The sequence below is a fragment of the Rhinoderma darwinii genome, chromosome 8, assembly GCF_050947455.1.
Source record: "Rhinoderma darwinii isolate aRhiDar2 chromosome 8, aRhiDar2.hap1, whole genome shotgun sequence".
Lineage (NCBI taxonomy): Eukaryota > Metazoa > Chordata > Amphibia > Anura > Rhinodermatidae > Rhinoderma > Rhinoderma darwinii.
The window spans coordinates 17743296-17754879 of record NC_134694.1 but is presented as its reverse complement, the minus strand read 5'-3'; the positions used below and the strand labels follow the sequence as shown (position 1 = coordinate 17754879).

The 11584-nt window shown below is 43.7% G+C and overlaps 1 protein-coding gene across 1 annotated transcript in view; it reads left to right on the top strand.

Moving 5' to 3' along the window:
* Positions 1 to 454: 454 nt before the first annotated feature.
* Positions 455 to 11584, top strand: part of BCAP31 (B cell receptor associated protein 31) — a 28761-nt gene continuing 17631 nt past the window's right edge. Inside the window, 6 exon segments of the mRNA XM_075835365.1 lie at positions 455 to 518; positions 521 to 560; positions 2465 to 2565; positions 4757 to 4901; positions 8926 to 9061; positions 10291 to 10411. Of these exon segments, the coding sequence (XP_075691480.1) occupies positions 470 to 518; positions 521 to 560; positions 2465 to 2565; positions 4757 to 4901; positions 8926 to 9061; positions 10291 to 10411 (592 nt within the window). The 5' untranslated portion in view covers positions 455 to 469.

The window sequence follows — 11584 nt, the reverse complement described above, 5'->3', positions numbered from 1 at the left end:
CTGAATAGCCCCATTGAAATAAATGGGGGTCGTGTGCTGTGCGTTGTTTCAATGCACAGCACACGGACGAGAATTACGCTTGGGTGAATGAGCCCTTTAAAGTCTATAGGACAGGAAGTGCGTGCGCATGAACCTTCCCCAGCTTCTGATTGGCTCGCTCTGAGGAGGTGCGTTTTATTTGCATTTTTCACGGGCCGTTTATTGGGTGAAAGTTGTTTCTATTGATGTCTATGGAAGATGTTTTTGTCTGGGAATGTCTAGCTGTCTACTAATATCTACAGCGATGTGTCCCCTGCATGGAGCGGGCAGCCGGGAAGTAGAGCCGGGATCTCATTTGCAAAACAAATGAAACTCCTCATCCATGTTGTTCCTCCCTGCTTTATGTGGCTGCAGGAAGATAGTGTTTTATACTGACGCTTGCCGGATGTTTCTTCTTCTTTTCCGTTTAGGTTATTGCAGTAGGTGAACCATGAGTCTCCAGTGGACTGCGGTAGCCGCCTTCCTATATGCAGAGGTGTTTTGGTCCTACTTCTGTGCATTCCTTTTATTTCACCCACAAGGTATCCAAAACTTCCTTGAGCGATGTTGCAATGCCTGTCTGAATTCTCTCTTTCTCTCTCTCTCCCTCTCTCTCTCTCTTCTCTCTCTCTCTCTCTCTCTCTCTCTCTCTTTCTTTCTCTCTTTCTCTCTCTTTCTCTCTCTCTCTCTCTTTCTCTCTCTCTTTCTCTCTCTCTCTTTCTCTCTCTCTTTCTCTCTCTCTTTCTCTCTCTCTTTCTCTCTCTCTTTCTCTCTCTCTCTTTCTTTCTCTCTCTCTCTCTCTCTCTTTCTCTCTTCTCTTCTTTCTCTCTTCTCTCTTTCTCTCTCTCTCTTTCTCTCTCTCTTTCTCTCTCTCTTTCTCTCTCTCTTTCTCTCTCTCTCTCTCTCTCTCTTTCTCTCTCTCTTCTCTCTCTCTCTTTCTCTCTTTTCTCTCTCTCTTTCTCTCTCTCTTTCTCTCTCTCTCTCTCTCTCTCTCTCTCTTTCTCTCTCTTTCTCTCTTCTCTCTCTCTTTCTCTCTCTTTCTCTCTCTTTCTCTCTCTTTCTCTCTCTTTCTCTCTCTTTCTCTCTCTTTCTCTCTCTTTCTCTCTCTTTCTCTCTCTTTCTCTCTCTTCTCTCTCTTTCTCTCTCTTCTCTCTCTTTCTCTCTCTCTCTCTCTTCTCTCTCTTTCTCTCTCTTTCTCTCTCTTTCTCTCTCTTTCTCTCTCTTTCTCTCTCTTTCTCTCTCTTAATATGTCCTTGTTTTTTTTTTTTAGTGCACTGTGATAACGCTGTATATTTACCTGCAGTACAATAAAGTTTATAGATAACGCTTCTAATATCAGGGCACATTGCGTGTTTATTTAAAATGTAAGATCCAGATTTAGGCCTCATACTCGTGACCATAATAATGTTGGGCTCGTAGCTCTGTCTCGACGTTGCACGCCCTCTCTGTCCCGACACTTCTTTTTAGAGAAGCTTCTTGGCAGACTTGTGCTGAGATTATAATAGTTTTTTTTATTTGAGCAAAACTGTTAACATTATAATCCAAGAGTCGCCCACTGATGTTATTCCAGCAGCTGCCGAGAGATTAGTCACATATTTACATAGGAATAAAATACGAAGTGTCTGACTCTATGCACACACTGCCTGCAACTCCGAGCTCTGCTACATCTAATCCTTTACTAAGATTAAATATATTAGCAAATGTCTGTGTGCGTTCATTTCTTTTTGTGAACTATCCAGATTATTTGACGCTGAGCACATTATTTCTCTAAAACCAAGCAGCTTTGTTGCAAGATTTGTGTGAACTTTGATAGTGGATGCAGCTTTGCCAGTCCTTGTTCATCTGTAGCCAAGCTGGACTCCTTCCACTGCTTTTCTCAATCCTCCACTCACATATTGCCTGAATGAATAACCAACATTAACAACCTCTGCCTGAAATACTCTGTACTGCTGGAACGTGTCCATCTTCGTCATATTGCTGTCACAGGCATTCCTTTACTCGGTATCTCGGTGGACTGGTAATTTTCCCCCCTTCCCCCTTCTAATAATGTCAGACCACCCATCTCCTGAAATATTTTGTGCTGCTGAGTGATTCTCCTTTCGTTCTCATATGCCATGACCTCTACCCATGGCACTGCCCTTGTCACACTGATCCGTGTTATCCCCAATATAATTATTGCTCACTGCTTTCTACAAGGTAATTAGACTCTCCTTCTGAGACACTCTGTGCTGCTGTGGAATCACCTCGTTCTGTTATAACATCCCCTACTTGTCTCGCTTTCTCTGCTCACATCATGCCCCTGTCCTGATACTGCCCACCAGGTAAGCACGCTGGAGATGAGCAGAAGCAGCGATGACAGGACAGGTCACAGTAGCAGCAGATGGATCTGACCATGTCCGGTACTTCTAACCGTAGAATCTTAAACATACAATTGTTATCTTTGTAGGTGGCAGAAAATCTTCAAATCTCGCTTGGTGCAATTGGCAGTGACTTATGGGAACACGTTCTTTGTGGTCCTGATAGTGATCCTATTGCTTCTTCTGCTAGGTAAGTATATCATTGCTGTTATTTTTATTACACTACATTAAAGCGAATCTATCAGCTGAATATGATGTCCGATGGAAGGGTAGAATGTTCCAGCTACGAGTCCACGATCTTAATAGCCCAAAGTGCACAAAAAAAAATGTTGTGCCGTTTAGCTATTAGGAGCACTGGGAGAATACAGCGAAATTATAGTTCTGAGTCCGCTGTATTCACGGGAGCAGCGCTCTTCCAGGTCCCCGCCTGCCTTTAGGCAACATGCACACGACCATAGTTTTCATCTTTAATTACAGATGAAAATGCGGACCCATTAATTTCTATTACCCTTCTGGATGTGTCCAGGCTGTAGAAATGATCCGCAAAATCTAGAACACGTCCTATTCTTGTCTGTAACTGCGGCATGGACTCGCCCATAGAAGTCGATGGGAACTTCCACAATTGCGGACGGCTACAGGTGTGTATCCGTAGCCATCAGATCTGTATCTGTGGACTGTAAATACCCTTACGATTGTGTGCATTGACAGGCTGCTGTGTATACGCATACACAGCCGGGTGTCAGTCACTGCGGAGAGGCAGGGGAGCGCTGCTCTGATGAATACAGCAGACTCCTACTATAAGTGCGTTGTACTCTCTCTCTCTGCTCCTTTTGGCCATTGTGTCTCGTTTTAACTACGAGGGGTACGGCCCTGTGGCTGTAATATGCTGCCCCTAGATCCACTTATAGGGGTTGTTTCATAAAGACAACCCTGTGGATACAACATACTAAGACATAATGACGCCATAGGGGGTGGTCCTCTCTGAGATGTATCGGCTTCTGATTGCAAAGGAGATTTCTTCATGAGAAAGTCTTTAGGGGTTTCCAACCTTTTAAAAAAGCACAAAATAAGCTGCATTTTAGTAATAACGCTAACATTGAATACCTTTCACGTCTTCCACCACTCGCACATTGACCGTTCCGTGGTTTCTAATAATAAAGTGGTAGCATTGCTCCCGGGACCGGAGCGCTGAAAAACCAATGAGAAGCCGGTTACAACTTCAATGTAGATTAGACCATAAAGGTTTGTGCAGCTCACAGTTAGAAGTGAAATCACGCCACAGGTTTTTTTTTATTACTTTTTGATGAAGACCGTTGTAGACGATTCCACACGTCGCAGTTGTGGGATTCCGTTCAATTATTAAAAGCTATATCCATCGCCAGAACGCATCTTCTCCAATCACTAAGGGAAAGAGAGAGAAGAGAAGCGGCCTCCGATATAATAACGTAGCGGCACCAATAAGATATAAAAGCGATTTAATCGTACTCGCAATCATCCAGAACATAAAGGCATATAGTAACAGTCAGCGTAGAACGCCAATCTCCAGCATGCGGCGCAGCCCGACTCGAGTTTCACTAAAAGGCTTCTTCTGGGGCATGTGCTCACACTATGCCCATCACTTCCTTTTATCCCAAATCAGATGTACAAAAAATTATTTAAAATATCAAAAAAAGCATGCACAACCGCTGCCAGGCCTACAGAACACAACTGGGTTACATGACCATAGCACTTGGGTATTAAAATACATTAAAAAAAAAACCTTCCCGCCGAATAATCTGTAGTTTCTGCTGTTCTTTCTTTACTTGGTCACCTGTAATATCACAAGAGAAAATGCTTATAATATAAATTAAAAAAAAATAAAAAAAAAAAAATATATATATATATATATATATATATATATATATATATTATAATTAGTATTTGTATCGCTGTCCATATATCTATCAATCCCATATTAATTTATCTCATATCTATCCCCCTCTCTGTCTAGGACTCCGTGCAGGACTCTCTCCATTATCTCCCAATGTGTTTCACACTATTGCCACTATTGTGTGTGTATAAGCGTCTACTAGTATATTGGCGTTACTCGCATGACTTCTATACGTGCACGTCCAGCGACCAGTATTGTCATGTCGCCGCTACTTCCCCTTTATTCAGAAGACCGTCTCGTGGTCTGGTCTCAGGCGGGGATGACGTTGCTCATGGTGACACTAATGTGATCCTTTTCTCCAGCAAGTGACTGTCCAGTTTGTACTCCATCGTACCAGTGATGATGGGGGTAGTGATCATGCAGTGAGATTAGGCCTCGTATTAGAAGCATCTGTATAATCCGTCGTTTCTTCATGTGTTGACTGCACAGGTTTTCTTTCTTCTCCTGACAGATGCGTTCCGTGAGATCCAGAAGTATGGAGTCGGGGAACAGGTGGACCTAAAGAACAACCCTATAGCTGTGGAACATATTCACATGAAGCTGTTCAGAGCGCAGCGTAACCTGTACATTGCCGGCTTCTCCCTGCTTTTGTCTTTGTGAGTAAAAGTCTACATTGTATGATTGACACACGGCCATCGCCCTGCAGCATGGTTATGTCCTTCTTTCCTCTCATGGGTAAGGCATTGGAACTTCTCACATTTTGGTGAAGAGGATCTGAAAAATAATATTTCTGTCCAAGGTACCCATCAGAGGAACATTGCTTCATACCAAATCCGGGTTAATCTTCATCAGGCCACAAGGTGGCAGCATCTGCTCTCCTAACGTGATTTTGTAATTCTCAGCAATGCGGGTACACACGGACCACTGCTCTTATATTGTTATCATACACAGTCGAGTCCCATTATTATGACCACCTCCTACTTTTGACGTCGGCAGCGCGTAGCCCATAAAGGAAGGACGTGATGTGTCATGGGCTGGCTTGGTGGGTATATAAGGTGTGCGATAGGCTGTCAGAACACATATCGCTCACGTTGTTGCCATGGGTAAAAGCGGCGATTTATCAGATTTGCAGTAAGGGATGATTATTGGCTTTCAGGCCAAGGGCAGCACGGCTCCAGATGCCTGAGACAACCGACCAGCACCTTATTGAGCCACTCCCAGCCCATCTAGCTGCTGTCCGTGCTGAACACGGCGGTTAGGCTAAGATCACATCTCGTTTTGTGCACACGTTTGTGGTATACGACGAAGTATACGTTTTTAAAGTTACAAAAACGTAGGCATTTGTAACATCCGTACGTTTTTTTGTAGTACACGTCATATACGGTTTTTTTGTGCTTTTGTGTCCGTTCTTAAAACGTATACTCTTTTTGTTCTTTAGCTGAATTAAACTTTGTAAACTCAAGATTTCCCATATATGGTTACAAAAACGTAAACGTTTTACGTATGCAAACATCGGGTTTTAGCTTGTATATTTAGTCCATACGTCGCCATTGACTTCAATACAAATAAAAACGTATACGTGTGGTGTACATTTTGGAAAGGTACTGAAAAGCCTAGTAAAATGAGCTTTTCAGGACATGGGGAAAAAAAAGGATATGAGGGTAAGCACACAAAACGTATGCACAAACTACACCATTCGAGCGTCCGTCCTGACCATAGAAATCAATGTGCGCGCTGTGGTACACGTTTTGACACCGTTTTTTCATGTCAAAACGTGCACATCAGACGTACGGTAAAATGAGATGTGAAAGTCCTAATAATAATATGCCTCGACTGTGTATAAAACAGTATTCTAGTGTTACACAGGAGATGGATCATAACGCAGCTCTTACTACGGGCCACTTATATGGCCTTCCTCCATGTTTTACGCCTCTATGGCTCAGACCTCTGTTGCACCGTGAAAAATAGTCCCTCTTAACCAACCAAGTGAAAGAGCTGCAGGATCTGTGTATTGCCTGTTCTCCACTTCAGTGCCCCCAGTGGGTGTAGTATGTCGGTGCAGTGTAGCAGCCACACGCTGTCTTGAAGAATTTAAAGGGGTCTATCTGTATGACCAAGAGCAATCCCTGATTTATTTACATAGGGTCACAAGAAGTGCACTTACTATTGAAAAGCTACCATCAGAATGATCGTGCTGCCTTCTTGACACCTTCGTCTAAGTTCACACATTGTATAATCCGTTACTCTGATCCATTTTTAGATTAGTGGATGTTATAAACATAACGGATGGTAAATTGTCAGTTTTTTTTTTAACGGATTAGGGCCTGTTCACATCACCGTTGCCCTTCTGCTGAGGGGTTCCGTCGGAGGTTTCTGTCGGGTTAAGGGCCTGTTCACATCAGCGTTGGCTTTCTGGGGTTCCGTCGGATGAACCCCCGCAACGGACAGTCAAACTGAAACCACAGCTCTCAATGGTGACGGAATCATTGCTAATGGTTTCTGTTCGTCACCATTCCGGCAGGTTTCCGTTTTAACGACGGAATCAATAGCAGAGTCGACTGCGCTATTGATTCAGTTGGAAAAACGGAAACCTGCCGGAATAGTAACGAACGGAAACCATTAGCAATGTTTCCGTCACCATTGATACCAATAGTGACCGAAACGGAAGCTGTGGTTTCAGTTTGACTTTCCGTTGTGGGGTTCACCCGACGGAAAGCCAATGCTGATGTGAACAGGCCCTTACCCCTAAAGCTTCCCTTTCCATCACCATTGATATCAATGGTGACTGAAACATTGCTAATGGTTTCCGTTTGTCACCGTTTTGACGGAATCAATAGCGCAAACGGAAACCATTAGCTAGGTAATTGAGTTCAATGGTGGGGGAAATGGAAGCTGAGGTTCCCGTTTGCCTTTCCGTTGAGGGGTTAACCCAACGGAAAGCTGCGACAGAACCCCTCAACGGAAAGGAACGGTGAAGCAAACGGATACAATTAAAAATCCCATTGATTTTTTTTTTGTCGGTATAACCGTAATATAATAACGATTAGTAGTAGACGTTGTAGTATTTATTATTAGTAGTAGTCGCCGGCGTGTTTGCGGTCCTGATCAGGGCACATACGCAGTTAAATGAGATGTTTTTCTCCTCACACAGAGCGGTCTTTGTTTTTGTTTTTTTGCCTGAATTGAACAGATTTTCCTTCATCCCGGGTTGAGTACATCCAGTCGCTCCCTCGGGGAAGTCTATATTTTTTCTCTTGGCGCGTGTAACATCGGGTCACAGTTGTGTGCTGGCGCAGTAACATGTTATGTGCCCTCGTTTACTGCTAATGTTCCTGGGAAAGACGCCGCTTGCTGACCGGGAACGCGCTGCTCCGAGAACATGAATGTTTATCCCCAATTACAACTGTCAGCCTAGTAAATAAACAGACCCGTGTCCTGCTCATGCTGTTCATTCCTCCCCCACCACCGTGGTCTATGGGCTCCCCCTCCCCATTTTTCATTTAGTTTATTGGCTGTACAGGACCCGCGCTAGGAGCACTCCCTGTTCTACCAGAACAACATCTCTCCAATGGAATGTATTTGTGGATGTTGAGAGTTGGTGCATAGACAGGAAATGCCGGCGAGAATTTTTATACGAAGCCGTTGCTTTTGGGGCTAGTAGAAGGGGAAAGTAGATGTGTTATTTTTTTCTTTTTTAGACTCCACAATTGGACAAGTAATTTAGAGCCATCGTATATTAGGCAATAGCTTTCAAATGCGGCATTGGGCAGAATATAGATGCCATTCACAACAGCCTTTATCATGTAAATGGACTATTTGCCGATGGGCATCACAACAACCTCCGCATAGGGTCCGTTCAGAGAATATAGGCCACTGTGGAAGTCTCTTTTGCTCAGGCCCCTCTTAGGTCAGATTCTCCAATGCATCCAAAATGTAAAATTGTAACTTAAAACTGATAATCTGGTAAAAAGAGAATTCATTTCTCACTGCTATGGTTTTAACTGTGTAAACAAACATCCAGCAGAGGGCGCCATTGGGCTCTACCATGTCAAACAACTTTATTCAGCTCTGTGGCTTGGCTATTTTTTCATCTTCTGTTAAGAGATCAGTAAAAGAGTGTTAGACTCTGTGCACACTGGTATCCTCTGGCTCCAATTTTGACTACCACTCCATTTAAACTCCTCCTCGCTGCGGTTATGGAGTGAAGACTAAGGGGGGGGGGGGGCTAAAGACCTCCGTACTAGTGATTTTTGGGGTTTCAGCGATCAGTCATTTAAAACCTGTCCTATGGATAGGTGATAAATGTCCTTCGTGGGACAACCCCTTTAAACCGGCTTTCCCTGACTATGCATTCATTATCCATAGGTCCCTGTTCACTTGAATGGGCTGAGCTACAGTACCAGCCACAGCCACACGGCGCCACTGCATTTGTTCTGCTGATCGGTGGGGGTTCCAGGGTTTGGACCATTACAAATTGATGGTCTATCCATAGGATCCTATGTCCTAAGGATAGGTCATCCATGTATAATCCTGAAAAAACCCTTTAATTATATACCTACTTAGTGGCTAGAGTTTATTTGAGAACCTTCTGGTAGAACTTCATTGCTCGCACAATGTATAAATATTAAATTTGCTGATCACATTACTATCTAAAGCGTTGTCTTTCTCTTCAACCTGCAGTCTGCTGAGGCGTCTGATCACACTGATATCCAAGCAAGCAACGCTCCTTGCATCCAACGAGGCCTTCAAAAAACAAGCCGAGAGTGCTAGTGATGCAGCCAAGAAGTACATGGAGGAGAATGACAAGCTTAAGAAGGTATCAGAGCCTGGCCTGTATACAGGGGACGGAGGACAAGTGGCGGAAGATCCAAACTCTCTCTGTGTCTGTCTCCTGCTCCTAATACCGTTGCTTCTGTATAAATGTCTATAGCTGCATAGACACTAATGGCCCTTTTACACCGGCCAATTATTGGGCAAACGAGTGTTCAAAGAACGCGTGTTCCCGATAATTGCCCTGTGTAAACGGGGCAGTGATCAACAGATGAACGACCATGACCGTTTTGTGCACGGGCACCTTTATGCGGTTCTCCAATTTCTAACATAAGTTCCCGAAAGGCCGATCCACACTTCGATGCTACTTAGCTGGATATTTAGTAATATTTGTTCTTCTGTCGGAACCATACCATGAGGGGTTAATCTGATCATCTCTGACCATTTTACACTGCTATAGGTATTGGTGGCAACACGCTTCACGCCTTACCTGGTGAACTCTATCTGAAAGGCTGCGTAAACATTTTCAGCTTTTTTTTCTATTTTTCTTTAATTTGTGTTTATAAACCTTTTCTATTCGACATTGATTAAACATGTTGTGAAGTATTTGCGCTGCAGCTTCTATGTATCCACTATGTAACCCTAATACCGATCAAATCTAAGTTTATCAACCAGTGTTAGATTGAAAGTAAGAGGCACGCAGGAGCCACTGTCAGCCGAGGCGTTAATCCAGCAGACTGACGGATTCGGCTCACAGCGGCGTCATGCGGCTTGTATGTACATAGAAGCTGCAGCGCACAGACAAAAACGACATAAAATAATAAAGCCTTTAAACGAATTGCTTTCAGTAATATTATATAATGGGGACCTGCTCACAAAACTCAAGGCGGACGTTGTACTCGTTTGCTGTACGCAGCGAGGTGATGGACGTATTTGCTTTATCCCATTATGTTCTAAGACTGTCATTTGTTTTCTCTTGCTACACATGTCGGTTGTAGTGTAATTTTATATTTTTTTCGTGATGGGCAGGAAACCCTGTATAGCTGTTCACCATCAGAACAGAATGCACTGCAGACACCGGTGGATGGTGCAGGCTGCTGTACACGGCGCCATTGGCAGAGTGCAGGCTGCTGTAAACGGTGTCTGCAGGGTAGCAGCAGGGAATTGGCTTCTCTTTAGCGCTGTACAGTTGCTATTTGAAGGCTGTTCAAGGTGCTCCGGGCTTCGAAGTGAGTTTTTTAGTATTTCCAAAAATACCTCTCCGTTTTTTTCCAGCAACTGAAAGCCTCTGGGATTGAGGTGGCGGATGTCCCAGAAAGTAAAGCCGAGGAGGAGAACAAGAATCTCTATACAGAAGTCAAGAAACTCAAAGTGGAACTGGATTCCTCCAAGAAATGTAAGTATTATCCTAACCTTGCTAAAGCCAGAACCTCTATTAACCGTCATCGTCCCATGCTGTGCCTATGCCTCATCAATATGTAACTTATAATATTCCCTGCCCATGTCATGCCCTTTGGTTTATAATCAAAGATTTGTCTGTTAGACAAGGGCAATTGCTGCAATTGAATCGTCTGCCCCCTTGGACCTGCCGTGGAAGGTTGCGTTGTCCTTTTATTAGTTTATAGTCTCAAAAAAGCTGACGTGACAAGATACAAATGGCTGTTCCTGTTTTGGGAAATTGGTTTCCATTGCAAAACAACTGTAAACCAACAGAAGAGGGGGGTCCCCTCTAGAGAGCAGCTCCGTGCACTGCATGGATGGCACATTGGTTTCAGTGCGCCATATCACCAAAGAAATGAACAGATGTTTTCACAATAGCAGCAGCGGGAACCCCTGTGTTCAGCTTATCTGGGAACCTGACAGGCGAAAAGGGGTTTTCCAAACTGGACATCCCCTTTTTAGACCCTTTTATGACTGAGTTGATTTGAGAATTGGGTTTCTTGTATTACCCGGTCTATAAGGAAGTGACCAAAAGAGGTTCCATCGTGCTCTCCTGACTCGTATTTCCCATTAAAGAACAATGCTGGAGCACCTTTTCTTAGAACTCTGCGTTGCGCTGTTCCTCTGTTATTCCTCCTCGAAATTTATGAATAAATTGACAAATGGGTGTTCCCATTTCACTTGTTAGAGGAGCGTGTAGCTAGTCTCACTCTGTCAGCACTGATTGGACATGGTCAGTCTGAGAAGGGACACACCCCCTACTGGTAACACCCATTTATTCATAAATGTCTTGGAGGAATAACAGAGGGCTAGCACAACATACAGTTCTAAGAAATGATGCTCTAGATTTGTTGTTTTATGAGAATACAATTGTCAGAAGAGCCGACGTCGTCTTTATAATATGAAATTTGAAGGTACAATTTAGCGGTAATGATTTTCTCCTGTATCACGGAGCACATTGGTGAGGTCTGGGATCTCTGTTCACCGTGGATTTCCAGAAACACAGGACTTTATAGAACAATCAAACGCCTTTGGCTCTGCTCAGATTTCTGATACGACATTCTTCGCACATTTCTATTGATGTGAATGGTCCTGACTGCATTTCCCCTCCAGTCATGATCTGGTTTGG